The 20,310-nt window shown below is 39.2% G+C and overlaps 1 protein-coding gene across 4 annotated transcripts in view; it reads right to left on the minus strand.

Annotated features, from left to right (window-relative positions):
- The window catches only part of EPB41L4B (erythrocyte membrane protein band 4.1 like 4B), a 169,800-nt gene that overhangs the window by 81,423 nt on the left and 68,067 nt on the right, over window positions 1–20,310 (minus strand). For 2 of the 4 annotated variants that reach the window (XM_064705604.1, XM_064705603.1), the window contains exons 6-16: window positions 19,598–19,650; window positions 15,504–15,624; window positions 14,809–14,896; window positions 14,194–14,282; window positions 13,886–13,955; window positions 13,544–13,713; window positions 13,331–13,440; window positions 11,280–11,310; window positions 10,763–10,796; window positions 9,740–9,807; window positions 7,498–7,608 (exon numbers count right to left, since the gene is read on the minus strand). In XM_064705604.1, coding sequence (XP_064561674.1) covers window positions 7,498–7,608; window positions 9,740–9,807; window positions 10,763–10,796; window positions 11,280–11,310; window positions 13,331–13,440; window positions 13,544–13,713; window positions 13,886–13,955; window positions 14,194–14,282; window positions 14,809–14,896; window positions 15,504–15,624; window positions 19,598–19,650 — 945 coding nt within the window. Of the gene's footprint in view, window positions 1–5,343; window positions 6,760–7,497; window positions 7,609–9,739; window positions 9,808–10,762; window positions 10,797–11,279; window positions 11,311–13,330; window positions 13,441–13,543; window positions 13,714–13,885; window positions 13,956–14,193; window positions 14,283–14,808; window positions 14,897–15,503; window positions 15,625–19,597; window positions 19,651–20,310 lie in introns of those variants that run through there. The other 2 variants (XM_064705606.1, XM_064705605.1) reach the window with 2 other exon arrangements.

Below are 20,310 nucleotides of genomic sequence, written 5' to 3' on the forward strand. Positions count from 1 at the left end.
TTCAGAAAGCCCCAGGTACTGAAGACAGAGATGCTGAAATCACAAAGCTCCCTTGCTGCTTTCATTCCTCTTCACCATTCTCAGAGTTTCTAGCAGAATCCATTGCTTTTCATTTTCTAGTTCCTTTCTTTTGCACATAACACTGTAAAACTCTGCTTCTCCTAAATCCTCTACTTGAGCTTTTTGTTTGCCTGACCCATTTTTTTCCTGAGTTCTTCCTTCCTGTTTGACTCCTATATTCCTACTGATGAGAAAGACTTGGCTCGGAGGCACCTGATGCTGGTTCTGCTGCTTGCCAGCTAGGCCTTAATATTCAGGGCCTTGGCCCCTGGAGATGAAAGGAAACAGCTACTCTGACATCTGTTTAGGTACTGAGTCCATTACTGTGCAATTACACCATTTACAGAGCACTGGAGATTCACTAATGATTTGTATTTCTACTTCTCTAAGGAAGACAAAATTGCAGAAATTGGTAATGGCAGGTAAGCTACTGTCATTAGAACTCCAGCACAGAGTGTTATGGGTTTAGGGAGAAAAAAGTAACTTACAAATAATTAGCTTCTTATCCGGAGTTTAATTGCATTAGATCAGTACTTCCTACTTCTAATTAGGTGTGGCTAATTCTTTCATTTTTGTTGTGACTCAGAAAGTAGAAGAGGTTTTTCATTGCCTCAGTTAAAAAAAAGAAATAATGTTTTTTAAAATCCATCAGCATAAGACATTGGTAAGCCACCAATTAGAGGTTTTCCCAACTGTTCTTGTATGAAACATCTGTTCTTGTGTAATCCAAAACATCATCGTGTGATGCAGATTTTGCTGTTTGATAGTTTTAAAGATAAAGGTCATACTACTAGTGCTATGAAAGGAAACTGAAGAGGAAAGGGAAGAGGAGGAGAAAGATGAAAATGGAAAAAAAAAATCAAGCTCACTACAAAGATAGTATGTTCACGGTGGAAATATAATTGTGGTGGCAATTTGAAAACAGAACCCTAGGGGCACTTCCACTGGTTCCCATAGCCACAGCTGAACATTTATCTTAATTTTAAATTGGCAGATTCCTCAGTTCTGAGAGGGCGTGATGATTAAGGCAGTCATCATAAATGCTTCTTCTGCTAGTGACAAACTAGATTGCTTCTGAACAGATACAGGCAACAGATCATAGAAGATAAGGTGTCACCAAACCCAAAGAAATATCCCACAGCCATTAGAAAGCTGCTATACAAAATAACACAAAACAAAGAAGTAACATTGGGTCAGGCTGTGGAACTACTTATCTCCACCAATCTGTGTGTCAAGTCTGCCAAGATTCTAACTGAAGGGGAAAAAATCATCTTTAGAAAAGCTGGATGGAAAAGAAAGGTTTTTGGTTTTTTAAAAATCTCTTCTTCCTGTTCAAAACTGAAAGTATATTACATGCATAAATTAAAAGCAATATGCAAATTGTTACAGACATGCTTGTACCTTCCATAGCAAGCTACTCATTTCTGCAGGCGACAGCACACAGGGAGTCCTGACACGGGAACTTCACAATTAAATTCAGATTACACTTGTGAAATCAGCTTTGTGAAAGTAAGTTGTTTTGCTTTAAAGCACAGTCATGAAGCAGTCATTAGTAAGTGCTTGAGAACAGCATTTACTCTGTAGCTTTATTACTGGAAATGATTCATACCAATGGAAGAACTCCAACTGAATTATCTGTTGGGGTTTTTTTGATGTTTTTTGTTTGTTGTGGTTTCTTTTGGTGATGCAGCGGCAACAAGAGCAACAGCACAAACACTGAGAAAGGGAAACTCTTTGGCCTGTCCCTTCAAGGTTCCAAGAGTAGGTAGAAAGCAAGGAAAGCCAAACAACACCTTCATGATCACCACACACTGCTTTACCATGTACTGCAGGAGGTAGACAGAAAAGTGTGGCCCACCTCTCTACATGTTTTTTCTGATCTGATTTGACTAGGACTGTTTTTTCCAAAAGCTGCATCCTTCTACATGCCTGCTGGGAAGGAGGACTGATTTCCTGCAGGCTCTTCGACACTAAAATTTGGGAGCAGCATAAGAGAGAGCATTGTGATTTTCTAAGCATGTGCAGTTTGGCTGTAACATAGGAAAAAAAGTATTTAATCTGAAACAGTTCAAAATCTTCATCCTCACAGTGCAGCAAAAGTTTGGTTCAGGTGCATATTGTTAGTTCAAGCTGGTTCTAAAGGTTTACATGAAACTTCTGTCTTAACAAAAGAAACCAGGGTCCTGGTGGATCAGTGCCCTTTCAAACCACAACACACAGAGTCTGAGGTCAATTTAAAAAATTACATTTCCTAATTTATGCCCATTAATGCTGGTCTATAGCAGCTCTGGCACCAGCAGTCTCTTTAGCTACCATTAGCAATGCTGCAATGACAGCATTTGCCCTGCAAGTCTGTTTTCCTTCGTTCTCTGTTGCAGAGTAATAGGAAAACCTCTCATTGCCAACATTCTTTCCAGAGAACTGGAGTGTTAGGTTAGATGGATGTCCATCAAAACTTCTCTCCTTTGAAACAGGTAGAAGCCTGCCTGCTTGATACACAAACTGAAGATATTTCTCCTCTCAAAAGAGATGACTGCAGCTCTGAACTGTCTCCTCTCTCTGAGAGAGCCCCATCTTGCCAACTCTGATGCCTGAAAAGCAGGTGATATACTTGGTTTCATTTTTCCCCTGCTGCCTTTGATGTTCCCCAGCTCATTCCTTGCCTGCACCTAAAGTTCCATTTTCAAAATGACTTGCAAGCTCTGCCACTCTTTCTCTTGCAAGCTGAAAAGACATCTTCTGCAGTGCTCATTCAGAGGAAGAGAAAATCATATTTTATATCACCAGGCCATAACATATGCCTTGTTGCCATCCACAATGTGAGAAAACAATCCTCCTCTTGGTCAGTTTGCCCATGGGTTCAATGATAACAGGGTCCAGAAGGACTTCATTCTTTTCTTTATGTATGCAAACCCCTGACTGCCAGCTTTTGAAATGCATTATAAAACCTGATCCCTTTGTTCACTTTGCCTGTGACTCACATGAACTAGAGAAAATTAGCTGAAAATGAAAGTTTGATGAAAAAGCCCACACTAAAACAATATATTCAAAGTGACAACAGTTTCAGTATTGTATTTCAGGTATCATATTTCAGTATTCAATATTAGTCATTAGTTTGCATGCCAGGGCCTGGCTGGGGCTGAAAAGCGATATATTTCAGCTTGTGTTACAGATGTGGTGTCACAGAGTCACCAGCTTTTCAATTCCCCCAGCAGTTCCTGGGGGAGAGGACATGGGATTATGGTTATTACAAGGCCAATCCCTCTGCAAAGCCTAATACAGAGTGTAGTGCCAGGCCTGAGCCCTGGCAGGGAAGATCTGCTTTCCAGATTTATTAAGCACAGAAGGAAGGTGTGCAGAGAGATGATCAAAAGATATTCTCAGCCAGGTTGTATCAATTAATTCTCCAGCACACAGAAGAAGCAATTCCATGTTGGACTTCAGATCAGTGCAATTTCTGCAAGACCTGTTGCTATACTCAGACTTCCCCTCCATCCCCCACCAAGTTGATCCAAGGATAGTGTTTATGACCTGTAATCAAATTACAGAAGTTTCTAAGTACATGCTGGATTCATAAAAAGGTTTCAGACAACAAACAGACTTCAGAACAGGGTGGAGAAAGTTTGCACATGCAATTCAATGGGTACCCCTGGGAACACATTTCATTTGGATTAAGAAGGTGTTACCTCCTTTTAGCAATCTTCAAGGCTTAAAAAAAAAACAAAAAACAAACTTCCCTGTGTGTATTTAGAACACATTTAAAATGCATTGACTTAGAATGACTGTGTAACATGCTTTTTGGTAAAAACTGTGCAGCATTTCCTCATGAAGAACTCCTAGGTAAAGTAATTCAGTCATTCAGTGTATAAACACTCACATACCAGGTCATCAAGGTCCTATATTGAGTTTGTGCCTATAAACTACCAGAGGATTCCTGAAGCAGCACAAAATTAAGATGTAGTATTGATTTCTTTGGACAGAACTTTCCCAATATTTTAAATAAAAATTGCTGCTGCGTTTAACAACAGACTTAACCAAACATTTTCCAAACTTTTCTTCTCTCTCCCCTCTCTACATGTAATCTGGTTTCAGCTGCAGTATTTTGTGTTGCTTCAAACAAAAAATTGTAATCTTAGTATCACAAGACCTCTATGACTTGCTAAAAACAAACCGCTGTGAGTTACAATTATGCTAATTTTAGGAAAAAACTACCAATGTGCTTTTTAATATCTAAAGCAACTCTTTTCTACTGCCTTGTTCAGACAGATACCACCCATATCTACCTTTGTTTGGGTGCTGTAAGCCGCACAGGTGAGAGCAGTACTGGGCTCAGAGAGGAATCAGGCAGAAACGCTCCCTCTTCCCAACTGCATCCTAGCCCATTTGCTACAGGAAGCCAACTATGGCTAGAGGAAGGAAGGACAGACACACTGATCTCTTCTTACCTAGCTGATGGCTCCAGGACTTGGCTGGCTCAGGTTTCTGCAGGCAGCAGGGAGGGTGAGGGATGAACAAGGGAAAAGGGAGTGCAGAGTGTGTGGGCTCCTTCTCCAGAGGAGCAGAATGACAAGTGCTTCCCTCGAGGCGACACACACAAACTGCAGAGCACACAGGGCCCTCAGGTTGTTCTTCCCCAATGGGCCTGAGGCTTTTTAACACTTACAGGACCAGCTGGGCCTTGAGCTGTCTTTTCTTGCAGTCTGTCAGGGAATGGATCCCTCGCTCAGTGCACCTTCAGCAACAAACCAAACCACACACAGCAACACAGGATGAGGTGGAACACTGGCAGCAGAGCACATGGAAGCTGACAAGGTTATATGACAAGAATGACACTGTATTATGAACGTAGGTGTGTAAAGAATAAAGTACCATTGCCTCACACTTTAATGTGAGTATTCAAAAAACCCTCCTCCAGAATGCTTTCAGAGCAGCAGCTAAACTACACTTTTGTTCCAGTGGCTCCAACAAAGTTTCTCTTTCTTCCTTTCTTAAATAAAATGCTGCTGAACTAGAGGAAGACTAGTCTGGGGAAACCAAAGTCAGCCTCTGTGATTACACACCTTAGGCTTACTCTGGCATTTTCACATCTCAGTGCACAATTGCTTTACTGTCTTGCTCTCTCTACAGATTGCACTGGAAACATTGATCCACCACACCATTAGTAACTACAGGGGAAATCAGGTACAAGCATATCTACCCACCCTCCCCCAAAATCTTTCAAAAATAAATAATGCATCATAAGCAGATCAACAAGATTGACTTTTTTTATTTGTACTTAGCACATACAGGAAAGATCAAAACAAATAATAAAAGATAGCATTTGTAAACAAATGTATTTCACAAAAAGTTATAAACTATCAAATTTCCTCTGAAAAAATTTGTTATAGCCATTTATAAATGTGTATTTATCAAAATCAAGTTAAAAACTACTTCATTTTGAAAACATCCCAAATGAAGATTCATTCATTCCAACAACTTCAGAGAGACCACAGATGTAAGGCCTAGCTAAAACAAATGCATGAGTGAAGATGGCACTGTGATTTTTGGTTTAAAGATAACAAAAAAGTCTGCAAGTGATCAAAATACCAGCCAGTCCAATTCAAAATCCTAGGTCTGCAAAATATACATTCAACTTCACAAATGTCTAACTTTAAAAAAATAGAGCTATTCCACTGGAATGTCCTCATTTTTTAATGTACTGATTATATGTTGTGTTTTTGAGCCTACTCAGAGAAAAGTTACCAGCAGGTAGTTTCATGTAATTAAAAGTTCACTTCCATAATCACATTAAATATAAGATGAGAGCAGCACCCTTTTAGCAAGGACTCATTTTTAGCATTCTTGCCTTTATAGCAGCAGGTATGGTTTTGGGGAATGCTATCAATACAAGAAGTAAAAAAAAAAAAAAAAAAACCAAAAAAACCAAAAACCAAAAAAACCAACATACTCTGTGAAATTTATTACAGTGTTCTTTCCCTATACTTGTTTTCAAAGTTAGGTAAGCACCTCTATTTTCTTCTGCAGAAGACAAAAACTAGAAACAAATAACATCCAAACCTATGACTGCCTCAGTAGGCTCCCTTTGTTGGTGGCCCACAAGCCAATTTGATTGCCAGAATGAATTATTTCCTTCCTCCAATCTCCTATTTGCATGCCACTGAAAAACTATGTTCTCAATCTATTAATTTGACTCAAAAGACACAAGGTAATACAAATAACTAAGGCACAAATGTCTGATCTTCAACACCAGGCAGAGGGTCACAGATTTGAAACTAGGGTAGAATGAAAGGCCCCAGAAATATTTCTGGTCTCAGGGCACTGAAAATTCTTACCAGAATTCAAAAGAGGTTTTTCAAGATTATTATTTTTTTTTTTAACAAAGATATGGAAAACACTTTTCCCAAGAATGTCCACAAACACTACACAAGGATGGATGTACATACAAAGACACACACTTTATGCACAATACACTTTGAACATACTGCAGACAGACAAGGACCATGGAATGCAATGATGTCTAAGGTGGCAGGTGAAATGAAGATGGCTCTTTTTCAGAGAGTCGTCATGAGTTTATCTTGGTACACCATGCTTTGGACTCCTCCTAAATTCTTCTGGTTCTGTTCCTGGATATACCGTAAATTGCTGTCCTCTCCACTTGTGGGGGGTTTCCAATAGGGCCTGTCATCATGATAGGGTGGCCTGTACCATTTGCACAGTTATTGGTTAGTGAGGAATGGAAGTCAATTTAGGAGTGCTACACAGAAACATGAGCTCATCCTGCAAGTGCTAGGCATGCACATGGAGCTACAGCATGGCAAGGAAATGGGGACAGACCCATAGGATCTTATGCTGAAGCTGCTGAAGCAACTGGGAATCTTCTAGCTGATTTCAAAAGGCTTTCAACCAGAACTCAATCATTAAAAACCCTGTTTGCAAAGTTACAGACAAGCATAGTGCATCAATGCTCTGGAATTCCAAAAGGGGGGTGGGGAAGGGGAGGAGGCTACAGGAAAACTAAATTTGTACAACGAACAAGTAAAATAAAACATATCATGCAAAACGCTGAGCTCATGACAGTACATCCTTAAAGTGCAAAGGGTTAAGAAAGGCAATCCTATTATGAATGAAAATAGCTCTGTGGTTGTTGCCATTCCTTTGGCACTGGTGCAGTTAATTAACACTAAAGCAGCCTGTAATTTACAGAGTTACATTTTCTTAAGAACACCCCCAGTCTACAGTTAGTACAGGCAATTCTCTGAGACTTGCAAAAGTACTACAAGGAAAATATCTTTTTCCTTAGTTGTTCATTACTTATTGCTGCTTAGAAACTAACTTCAGCCATTCCTACAGTGTCCCCTAAATCATTGCAGCGGAGTGGGGAATAAATAAAACAACGATTTTGAACACTATGTAGGAAACCACAACATTTAACATTACCTTATTACCAAATTGAAGCTGCAATTATTATATATACGGAAGAAATTCTTTTCTGTGAGGGTGGTGAGGCACTGAAACAGGTTGCACAGAGAAGCTGTGGATGCTCCATTCCTGGAAGTGTTCAAAGCCAGGTTGGATGGGGCTTTGGGCCACCTGGTCTAGTGGAAGGTGTCCCTGGCCATGGCAGGGGTTGGAGTAAGATGATCTTTAAGGTCTCTTCCAACCCATGACATTCTATGATTCTGGTAAGTTTTTTTTATAGTAGCAGAAACACAGGCAAGGTTTAGATTTTTTTTTTTTTTAGATATATTCTAAAGTTATATAATGACAGCTGTTCATTGGATTTTTTTTCCAGAAGGTTAAATATTAAGCTAACTGCAAACAATTTCACTGAAAGAATCTGCAAACAATTTCAGTGAAAGAAATTTACTAAGAAAACTGAGACACAATTCCACATACTATTTCACAAGTTATTCAACAAAAGCTCCATATATAACATGTATTACACAAGTCGTTTCATTTCAGCCCATGCCTATTCCAGACCTTCCTGCACAGCAGAAGCAATTTTATGCATCTGTGGCTGTGATCTCAAGTTTGCATTCAAATGGAATAAGCTTTTTCAAATCAAGCTGTCCAAGATTTTAATTATCCTATTATTTCACTTTGACTCCAAGTTAGAATAACTTGAAACTTCCACTTTAACCACACATTTAAATGTTTCTACCTGAATGGGACCAAAATTCTGAGCACCTTTTCTACCAAGCTTCTATGACTGAGCTTTTAAATATGGGCTGCTTTTTTTTTAGCTTTACAAGCCTTGCAATAAAAAAGCCATTGTTCATATTTCACTGACCTTAGTCTTTGCCCAGGCAGTGGAGGGGCTGGAGGGGGAGGTTGTCTACACACACTACAATACATTATTGTGCTTATTTCAATATCACTCTGCTCCAGGGTGAACTATTTGGCTTTAAAATGTCATGGACTGGTATCGTAAGTGATGAAATCTTTAGAAAAATTTCAGCAAAACCTCAAATGATTTATAAAATCATTAGGCTCTCTTGGCAGCCATTGTTTCATAATGTGAAATTGCACATTTTAAAGAGCTCATAATAAACTGGATAAAGAAACGCTAAAACCAGGAAGACTCCTGAGCCTGAAATACAGGCAAAGTTCATTACACAACTTCAAGTCTCCTGTTTCTAACACAAATTTAGTATTTGCTTCACTGTTGTGCACTAAGAATTTTGAGATGACAATGCCTATCTGCTTCTCTGCCTATTATTTCTAATCATGTACTTGCCCTTTTCCTGCATTCTCAGACTCAAACTCACACCAAATTGTCTTTTCATCCATTTTAAACTTGGCCTCATCCCCAGAGCCTGCCCACACTAAAACCAAAGTCTACCTATTGTGATGTAAGAATATAAATGTTAGATAAAGAGAAACAAAAATTAGGGTATTGGTATTTTTCACTGAAGACAGTAATTATTTGTCTAAAAACCTGAGTCATCTAAAAAGGTTACTTTTTATTAGGATAAAGCAGTGGCTGGCTTTTATCATGTGTACACATATAGATACATATCCACCAGCAGGTGCATGCCTTCACTGTGCATTCCACCAAGTGGGTTTTAATTGGACTGAATTTCTTCCAAAATTTCTTTTCCCTCAATGTCACTCATCACTAGCTACAAAGAAAGAAATATGCAAGAAGATAGCACAACAGCACAGGCAGGAATGTTTTTGTGAAATGGTTCTCAAAAACTCAGTGCTATAATTTTACTCATTATCTCTAATGCTCTTGATAAATTGCTCCATGTACTTGTCATTTTTTCATATACATTTCTGCAAAAGATGAAAACAGTGCTCCACTGCAAGAATATAATTATTAATAACTTAACTTTACAGTAAAATGAGTTTCTCCTCTGTCTTAGGAAATTAAATACAAACAAATATTGATTGATTTGCAATTAAGCTACAGAGCAGTTCCCTATCCAACAGACTCCCTACAGGAGATCACTAACATTCTATTTTGAATTTTGAATTAGAAATCAACTAGAGAAAAAGATTCATATTCCAAAGCAAAACTTAGAAGTTATTTAATACTGTCTCTATATCTCATACTTCTAACTTTTGTTTGCTTTTCATGTGCAGAGAACTGCCCAACACGGCCACCAAAACTTCATATCAAGTAACATAAAGAAAGAAGTAATAATCTTTTATCCACAAAGGGAAGATTGCTTACCTTACATTCACAGGGGTGTGTGGATGCCAGTGTGGCTGAGCAGGATGTATATTAGGATGATACTGGGGCTGCAAATGGAAACATTGAAATGGTTAATGAAAGCATATTAAAGCTCCCTATTAAGTTTTAACTTTTATTTTCCTGGTGAACCCTAGAAACTCTAATGCTTCTGACCTTCTCCCATGTCATTGAGCACATAGTGAAGCCTCTTGGTGCTGAGCCTGCTCATTAGGACACACTCATGGGACAATGCAAAGAAAATTGTTCTCCTGTTTGACAGACAACCTGGCACATCCAGTGCTTCTCATAGAAAGTACTTCAAAAAAATGTCAACTTTGATCAAAGGTGGAGAATAAGAAAGGTTATAAGAGCAGGCTTCAGGAGGTCTCCTGTCTTTGGTGACAGGACTTCCTTCTTATATCCACAAGATCTTGAAGAGAAACAGTAAAACAAAATCACTGGTTTTAATTAAAAGTGTTAAGACTAAGTTCTCATGCACATACAGAGTTTGGAAGCTTGCTTTTTCTCAGTACCTATTGACTGTCAGCAGCACAGATGAAAACCAGGTAATGTTTTCCTTGGAGTGTATAAAAAAGCCCCAACAAGCATTTGACCAGCAGGGAACTCTGTAAGTGTTGTGATGAGGGAGGTAATTGCAACTTGGAAATTGTCACGATCACCTGCTGTGAGAGGCTGCTCTAGACAAAAGCTTGCTCCAGAGCAGTCTCCTGGGGCCCATCACACTCACAGTCCCAAAGGTTTTAACTTGCACAGAAAGAAAAGAAAGGGAAAGAAGATGGCAAATGGAGTGTACTCAGCTTGCAGAGCATCCAAGAACACAGGGGAAAAAAGAGGAAACTCCTTAACCCCAATATGGTGCTGTTTATTTCTGACACATCATAAAATCTCACTCCAGAGTAAGGAAAGGGGAGCAAAGCAGCTGTACAAACTATAAAGAGCAAAAATATTTACCATAAAATATGGAATAGACCACATTTTCCTCTGTAACTGGTATGCTCTTACCTGGTAGTTATGGAGTTCCGGAGTATTTTTAGCACTATGAGAGAAAAAAATTGCTTTTATGTAATCAATACATCTACATCACAATGCTTTTTAGTTCAGGGAAGTACCACAGAGAAGCAAAATTCATATTCTTAAGGACACATCATTATTTTATTCAAGATATAGACCATAGCAGTTAAGGTGTGAAAGAGTGGTGTAAAATTTGTTTCTTTGCTTTAGATTTAAAAAACATGAACAAATTATGCTGGATAACACAGCATAAGAGCAATTAGCGAAAAGGAAGCATGTTTTACTTTGGTCTGATTTCACATATAAAAATAATAAAAGAAATAGATTAAACAATGGAAGCAGACAGACCCTAAGAAGAATCTGGTGATGCATAATGAGACATGCCAAAGCAATTCATCCCACACCAGAGAATCTCTTTTTACAAATCCTAAAGCAGACATTGTCTTCAGAATCCTTTTAGCCTGAAAACAGCAACTGAGAGGTAGAAAAAAGTTAGGTAGTCACTTACCACAGTTGTGCTGCTTTCACAGGATTGTTTGCTTAAAAAGAAACAAACACAAATTTTAAGACAAGTATCAGCTATTTTGCAGTTCTTCTTGGATAAAGTGAATCCTTACACAGACATATTTGCACAGAAGTGTCTGAATTTCAAGGGCAGCCCTGTGCTTTCTAGTAATCCTGTGCAACATCATGAAGTATGAGGCAGACACAAATATCCCACTGGTCCTGCCAGAGTGAAAGCCCTTTAGAGATGACAGCAGACAAGCATATTCTTCCCAAATGCCACAACAGGACTTTTGGCAGAGTATGTTCTGCTCAACCAGAACACTTTTCCCTCATCTTACTGTATTACCATGCCAATACCATCAAGTCCACTGGAAATCAGAAACTACCCCTTGTAGAAATTTTCACTGTCTTACAGAAACCAGAGCATTCACAAAGCTGGCAATAGCCTGTGTCTTACTGCAGGGAATAATGGTAGCCAAAACAGCCCATCAGTTGGGAATCCTGGGAGGCACTGAGTAATCTTGAGGAATAAGGTCTTGGCCTCTGCTTTGGACAGGCTGGAAAGAATGGTGAAGGTGGCAGCTAAGTAACTGGGGGGAATCATCTCTTTTCCATGACTGTGTGTGTTTGAAGAGAACTGAAGAACTTCTCAGAAAGAAAGTGAAGATTCAGCTGACTGCTGAATGCAGGAAGTTAATGACACACTGCAGAAGTCTCAAAAGCAACAGAGCTAGGAGAGAATCCAACCCTTGTGGGCTGCATTTAGGTACAGGGCTTAATGGCCAAAAGATGCATGAAAGGACAACAACCTAGAGAGAGTTTTTGCATTAACCTAATAAACATGTATTGAGCTCTGTAGAAGGCAACCACTTGGGTGTGAAACAAGTTCTGACTGGCTGCAATGGACAGAGAACATAACTAAGCATAAGCCACACTTTTTCTCTTCTGCCTCTCTCTCACAGACATAAGTACAGAAGCACTGAGACTCAAGGCAAAACCTGCACGTCTGTCAGATCCTGTAATGGCAAGAATTAAATGGAAAGAATTAATTCTTCCACTTAGAAAACAGCTCACACTATATAGTTAACTCTCATGTCTCACATAACAGCATCTCACAGATTTATTAAATTTGCATTTCAGTTAAACTCCTTCCACGTACTAAGGAAGGAAGCAGGGGAAAGAGTTACAGCCTCTAGAAAGCATGCATGCTTGTCACCCTTTCTCCCCCCAGTGTAAATGAGACAAAAATGTCCCCATAATACCACTGGTCATGGAACTGTGGTTTATATTATGGAAATGCAAATGAGTGCAAAGACATTCTAGGGGATTGTCATCTCACCCTACTGTGTACAGCAGCCTTGCTCCATACAGCAACTATACCTGCAGGCTCAAGTAATATAGAATTTGAGAGTTATCCTGCAGTGCTCCTTCCTAGGATGAACAAAAAGCTCAAGCTTTTTCTACATGGAACAAAAAGCTCAAGTTTTCAAGGACAAATTACAAAACCACAAGAGAAATGAATTCCCTGTCATTCCATTTAAATTCAGCACATCTCAATTCCCGGGGCGTGCTAGTTAAGGTCAGAGTCTGGACAGGTGAATAACATGTCATTACAGTCAGAAAAGCCACAACAACTGCATAATGAGCCCAATAACCCTAAAATTGTCTGGCTAGGTAAGCAAGTCAGTGAGGCTTTTGGACACTGCTCCACCCCACAATTTGAAGAATTTCACAAGCAATTCTTAAAAAAAACATTACATGCTTTGCCTTAGTGGGTTTTCTGCAACTTTTCTTTCCTCCTCAATACAGCAACAAAAGAAACTGTAGGTACCACCCCCATAGATGGGGGTGGAAGAATTCATTGTAGTTAGAGATCAAAAACAGAAGAGGGAAACAACGAACTGTGGCAAAAAAACCCCTCCATGCATGTTCTGATTTTTTAGGTGATCTGACATACTCTGTACAGATGTCACAATTGTAATGTGTCATTTAAAGGATTTAATGGGACACCTGCATGACCAGCTCAGTGCACAGATGTCTAGAAACACTTACCCTTATAAGTGGAATGTCTCCGAGAGGGGTATCTCTTGCTGGGCCTTCTTTCAAACGTGCTAGTTCTGCGTAACCTCGTCCCGTGTGTCGCTTGATATTCTGTCCTCCCACTTAAAACACAGAAACAAACAAAGTAAACTGCTGCCTTCTGCTGGAAGCTGTACCTGCTCCTTTGTACAAAGATAAATATATTGCTGTTACTTCACTAAGTACCTGAATCTGAAGCGTGATCCCAGCCTTATGAAGTCGGATCTACTAGATTTACTATTTGCTGGGGCTCGCAATCTGAAGAAAGCGTGGTGCTCCACTGCACACTTCCACAAATGTTTGCACGTTTTGGCACTGTCTAACCGGAAAACAAATGTGTGCTCTTGCTCTCTGCCCTAAATGCAGAAACAAAAGCTTTGCAAGTTGGCATGCATGATATTAGTTATTGTCCTTGGTAGGAGAAACACAGCCTGGGCCAACAGTGTGCTGAGCCTCCCTTGTGTTCTTACCAGCCTGAGCACACACCACACTTTGTTGGATCAGGCTCAAGTAAGGGAAAGAAGTTACCTGTTCATCATCTTCTACAACCACGAGCGTTAGTTTGCTCTTTTTAAAGTCCATTTTTGTGATTTTAGGCCTAAACACAAGAATCAAAAAGAACAGAATTAAAATAATATTAAATAATTTTATTTCTACAACTTTCACATTTGAGATTGGTACATCTAACCAGGCCAATCCACTTTGAGATTTAACCTTCAGATTTTAAACTTTGTAGATTCAATTATAAATTACGAAATACAGTCAAGATTCTATTATGCAAAGGAGAAAGATTTCAGCATTTTAACAAAAAGGAATATAACACAAAAGCAGATTACCAAAAGAATAAGCCTATTTTGTTGGCTCCTTCAAAGATCAATATGCCTGTTGGTGTCAGTCCAAGAGCATATTCACAACCATCTCTTCCCTGCAAGCAAGTACAGAATAAATAATTATTCTGCCATGAGCAGTGTACATTTTTTAATACAGTAGTATTGCAAAATCCATAGGTCTTAAACTAAACAATAAAGTTGCCATATTTTTTTAACATTACAGAGCAGAAGAATATGCAGCTGTATTGGGTGCAAAGTGGCACATTTTGGCAACAGGAGGCTGCAGGGTGCCCTTTGTGGGAGGAGGCCATGTGCTGCTCAAAGAGGCTCTCAGATCCATGGAGATGGACCCACACCAACACTGCATCCAGGGCAGCCCACACCTCACCTCACCCGTTCAAGTTCCTGCCAGGGGAAGGAGACACAACAGGAAGAAACTGAGGGACGCAGGAAAGGGATGCTGTGGGAGCCCAGAGAAGTGCCCTTGGGAGGTGGGAATGATTTGGGAGGGACCATGGCCCATGGGACAGCCCAGACCACAACAAGGACACTCCTCAGGGACTGTCCCACACCAGGGCAGGGAAATCACACTGATAAAATAAAACATCAAATAGATCTTACCTTAACTACATGCATATCTACACCATACATTTCTAGCCATTTAGCTTTGTTCAAGTAGCACAACTCAGCCTGCGCCGGGCTCTTTCCCCTATGAACATAAAATTCATACTTCATGGTAAAAAAAAAATTATCCACTTCAAATGCTTTCAGATTCATCCCCCTAACCCTTTTCTTTGTGTCCTCAGTCTTAAGGATACTAAATGGTATTTCAATCTTATGTTTTTACCCTCTTCCCTCCAAATGAAAATAAAACAGAGGACCGAAAATGCAAGAAGGTCTAAAATTGCCAATAAGGATGAAAGTTCAGGTAACAAAGCATCACTAAAATGTACCATATTTATTAACAAAAGACAGGAAAATGAGTTTCCTAACACCCAAACATAAAATTTATGTTTGAATGAAAGAAAGGGAGAAAGAGAAAGAGATTTATTTCCAACATAAACAGGAAGAAGACAAGGCTCCTTAAATTATTACAAAATACTCTAAAAGAAAAACCATTAAAAAATTAAAGTCACCCCATCAACCTTCCCTAAATTACTGCCTGGCATTTCTAGGAAAGAAGAGGGCTCAAAGACTTTTTACAATACTTCTCCACTGACAAAAATAACCCCCACTTCATGCCTGTTGAAAGGATTTGACTTTGGAAGAGAAGAAAACCTGTTGCTAGAGACCCCACTCCCACACAGGTACTCTACCTGCACTCTTTCCATTTCTGAAAAATGTCAAATTCCATTGCTTCAGTCTGGTTTGGTGCAAACCTGAATTCAGACACGAGCTCTGGTGTGTGCTCAGGGTGCTCACACTCTCCCAACTCAGCTGAAATCAATCAATTAAGAAATTAAAAATATAAAGATCTTGAGATGACCAGAAATATTTAATTCCATTGTCCCTACAAAGACAAGGATAGTTTGCAAGTTCCTGAGCATATTCCAGAATGCTTTAAGTTAACACCCCATCCCCCTACTCCTGGCCCCAGTAAATTCAAATCAGATTTCACAGCAGAAGTCAGATAAATGCATTTGCAGGAGCAGAGTAAGACTGTGGTACAGAATTCTGACATTCAGGAATGTTATGACTGAACTAGCTCAACTAAAGCTGCTTCTCAGGATTTTAAAGCACATATAGGAAATAAAGTTTCTGTTAAAAACAATCATCAATGCATCTTCTGTTTAGAAGAGGTGACATTGAAACTTCCTCTCATTGCATACTGTTCGCTCCCTAACCCTTCCCATTCTATCACATGCTTTGTTATTTGTCTTGGTTTAGGACAAATTCAGGAGTTATGTTTCTGTTCATGTCAAAACATGAAGAGAATACCTAGTCTCATTAAACCAGTGATAAAGCTGTGTGGATTTTAAAATCACAGTGGTGGTGTACTATTCAGATTAATAATTTTAAGGAAAAAAATGCTGAAACATTGACATAATTAAGGTGTCACTTTCTACTTCTATGCTTCGGCTCTGGTGTTTTCTAGGAGCAGAATGCTTTCCCACTCCACTGAGCTCAGCAGGAGACGCAAGTGCTGAGCATTGCAGTGACTGACACCCTTACCTGCCTTGTGTCTGTGACAGCTTTGCTCCTGGAGCCTCTCAGCTGCACTCAGAGGCTCAGCGTCGCTGCCTCAGGACTGTGCGGCAAGCGCCAGTGGAAAATACACTCTTCAGCAATGCCATGTGTCACCTGACACATGATGTGATTGCCAACCAGCCCTTTGTCAGTCAGCTTTTCTTAACTGTTTACTACTCCTACTACTACCGCCAAAATAAAAATAAAATTGAAAAAGCATAGAGGGAAACTAAATCCCTCGAAGAAAACAGTTTTATTCCTTCAGGGCGCTTTTACACTTAACAGCTGCAAAAATTTCTGTCACAGCCAGACTTCAAAAATACTTAACAGGATCCATCAGTAGATAGGAAGTTACATTCAAAATCCAATCTGTTGGCTGATAACACCTACTAGGTGATTTTGAGAACTTGAGCTTTGCTGAAACATTTAGCAGTCCTGAGGATATTAAAGACACTGAATTCCTTGGTCTTCATTTTTAATTACTGTCTCACACACTTTTTTTTTTCTCTCAACAGTAATCTTCCATAGTGAGTTACAGTATTCTTATCTCTGCTAAAGAAAAGGACATACAGATATCTCAGCTCCCTGGCTGTTTCATCAAAGCTAGAAGCCTATTTAACACATATTAAGAATTACTGGCAGTCCAGTCTCCAGTATACAAGAGGGAGCCACAGCAAGCACATTAGCAAGGAGGAATTAAAGGGGAAAGAAAAAGGTATGGGTCTGAAGTTTGATGTGTTGCCAACCATCTAGGAAAAACATGGGAGATTTCTATACTACTTATCTGAGAGAAGGTGGGGAACAAAGGCTGCCTGTGCTGTAAGGAGGATGTATAGGGATGAGAAGAATCATTAGCTTGTAGGACAGAAGACACACAGGCTCAGCAGCACTCATATTTTGAGATGCAAGGGCACAGCAGAAGAGACCCATCTCTTCATTTTTGTCTTCATGACATGCTTTGGCATGCCCCTTCTTGGCCCTTTTTGGGGGGGGGGGGGAATGGAAGGTGGGGCAGGTGTTACATAACACATATACATATGTATGCATATGTATGCATATACATTATCTGTGTTCTTCAAAAAATAACCTGGGGGACATTTCAAAAGGATGTTTCCTAGAAAGTCTTTGAAAATGCCAAAAAACCATATTTTTTAAAATATATAGCTGATTCTTTTATACTGAGGGAAAAAAAGTTTGCAGTATTCCATGAAAATGTCTTATGATTAGAACTGAAAATTGGAGATGTGAGAAAATGTTTTCTTTTCCAATATAATTAGCAGCTTCAAAAATATATCTGGTTAAGCACTAAGACCATACAACAGTAATGATGCAGTTAAAAACTAACTGTAACAGTGAGAACTCAAGTTTGATGACATTTCCATAGATAAACCCTAAATGAAGCATAATATTACCTGTCTGTTTCATATATTACCCCATACTACAAACCAGTGTTCCTTGCTACAGAATTTCCTTCATGGGACTGGCAACAAATCAAGAATTACTTCTAACAGAAAACTCCCTTGATAAAAAAGAGACATGTATGAAACTTAAAGCTTATCTGAAAAAAGACTTTTCTTTCAGAGGGCTCAGACTACCAATGCCTAAATAGCAATTCATAGTTTTTTCTCACACTTAGGAAAAGCACCTTAAGGAGCAAGACTGCATTTTACAAAGAACATGTAACGTACTGAGGAGGGAATAATCAAAATTTCTTTATACTTTTCTGCCTAATTACATTTCCAATGTCAATAAAATGTAGCAAACTTGGCACCAAAAATGCTTATTATTATGTACGTCAGCAAAGAGAATGAATGAGTTGCAATAATGAAATAATTTTGGACAAGCTTATTGCAGTGATGTCAAAATAGTGGAAAACTGAAACTGAAAATAAAAAAGACAGCAAAAAAGTATAAAACGATGTTCCCACAGACAGCAAGGGTATTAGTTTTGGTAGATAGCTGGACAAATCATAAACATGATGGACAGAAATTGTATTGCATTTACACAATAATCACAGGTGTCAGCAGCTACCCAAAATGTTAAGGCATTAACGTATTATTATTTGCTTGGCCCTCTTTGCTTGGACCAGATGTGAGGCTACTGGAGTTTTTATCTGTGGAAATATAAGCAACAAATCAAATTTGGGCTCCATATTTCCTTCACCTCAAAAAGACAAAAGGAGTCTGCCTGCAGCAGCTCTCTGCACACCTGACAATCACAGTCGTGCCAACTGCTGCAGTCAAACAATCCACTGCCTTAAGATTTACACCTGCTGCGGCTTGAATTCACAGTTTTGCCTGTCAAGTCCATCTAGAATCACTGAGTTACTTCCACTGCTGTATTAAACTAAGCAACTCTGCCCAAGCTGTCTGTGTGCCATGGCCCAACCACCAGTGAAAGAGAAAGAGAATTTTTCATTCCAATGAATGTTGCTGCTATTTGCTTAGAATGGTCCAGCCCATTGCACTGTCTTTTAGAAAAAAATGAACTTGGTTTGAGCTTCATTACAAAAATTTCCTCCCCATCTGCAAAACAAATTGCTTGAAATGGAACAAATATTTGTATTAACATGCTTGCAGCAACAACAACAAAAAAAAGTCATTACTGTCCTACAACAACGTAATGAAACCCAGTGTACTGGAACTGCCTTTTACATAGTGAAATCCTTGCTCCTGCCACTAAGAAGTGATCTTAGTTCTTTACCCTCCCATGTAATTCTCTCCTCTCCAGTACCTGCCACTCCCTACTCCTGCCCTGGAACCATCTCCTGAGTCACCCACTGTGGAGGCTTCCTCTCCCAGGCACAGTTCAGGCAGCAGGAAGCCCAAATTCACAGGCACCCACCTACCACAAACTGTGTGAAGGGCCAGCTGGCTCTTCAGCCTCAAGTGGTAACACTTGTGCATGCACCACAGCTTCTCCCTCAGCAGGGAGCTATTTTGGGTTCTTCTTCCCTGATCAGCCCTGGGTTTCCATGAAACTTTTGTCCAGCCATGCTTTATAGTCTCCCTCCCCACAGCAGGTGTGCTGATATTGCCTAATGTAGCTCAGAAGTTATGAACAGAGGCAAGTCAAGAAAGTGATCTCCCTAAAAGTCTCCTCCTTGGGTAAAAGAATGGCATTTATATATGATCAGTAAGAATGCATTAGTACCAAAAGAAAAGAAACCAGCAGGTGAGTTTTTTAATAAATTAGGACAAATCACTTTCAAAAAATTGCATACCTTGAAGACACAGAGCTGCTAGTTCAACAGCAGTTTCATATGGGCATTTCAGTCTTAAAAACAAAACAAAACACAAAACTATAAAAATCATGCCTCTTGTCAGTGAAATCCTCTTGCAATAAAGCTAAAAAGAAGCCTGATACAAAAACTGGAAACATTAATTTCCACAAACTACTCATGCTATGAAACATCTACAATTAATTGTTACTTGTGTATCATTATTTCCTAAGTTGGTACATTCTGATTAGCATAAAACATGATACACTTCACCATAAAACAAGATTGAACTAACAGAGAAAACACCAAATCATCTAGGGAACCATTTTTACTATAACACTATTTTCGAATATATGGGTTTAAGGTTTTTCGTTTCTGTAATAAAAAAATAAATTAGTGCATGTGTGAATGAATATTGGTCAGGGTAAGACTATAAAAACACAAAGTATTTTTTTCAGAGTTGACCTGAACAAGAAGTGTTGCACTTCAGTTTTCTCATCCTTTATTTCATCCACCATACTGAAAAAATGTAGCAAGCCCATGTTACATTTTCAGGTCATAAAACTCAGGACAGTTTTCACTCTCTTCAAAAATTTCCATCAACTCATCAATCCATCACAATCTTTACCTATTCTGTTTGTCAGTAATATAGTCATGAGACACACAAAGTCCTGTATGTCTGTATTCAAAAGAAAAACAAAATGCACCAGGAAATT

The sequence above is a fragment of the Zonotrichia leucophrys genome, chromosome 2 (assembly GCF_028769735.1).
Source record: "Zonotrichia leucophrys gambelii isolate GWCS_2022_RI chromosome 2, RI_Zleu_2.0, whole genome shotgun sequence".
NCBI lineage: Eukaryota > Metazoa > Chordata > Aves > Passeriformes > Passerellidae > Zonotrichia > Zonotrichia leucophrys.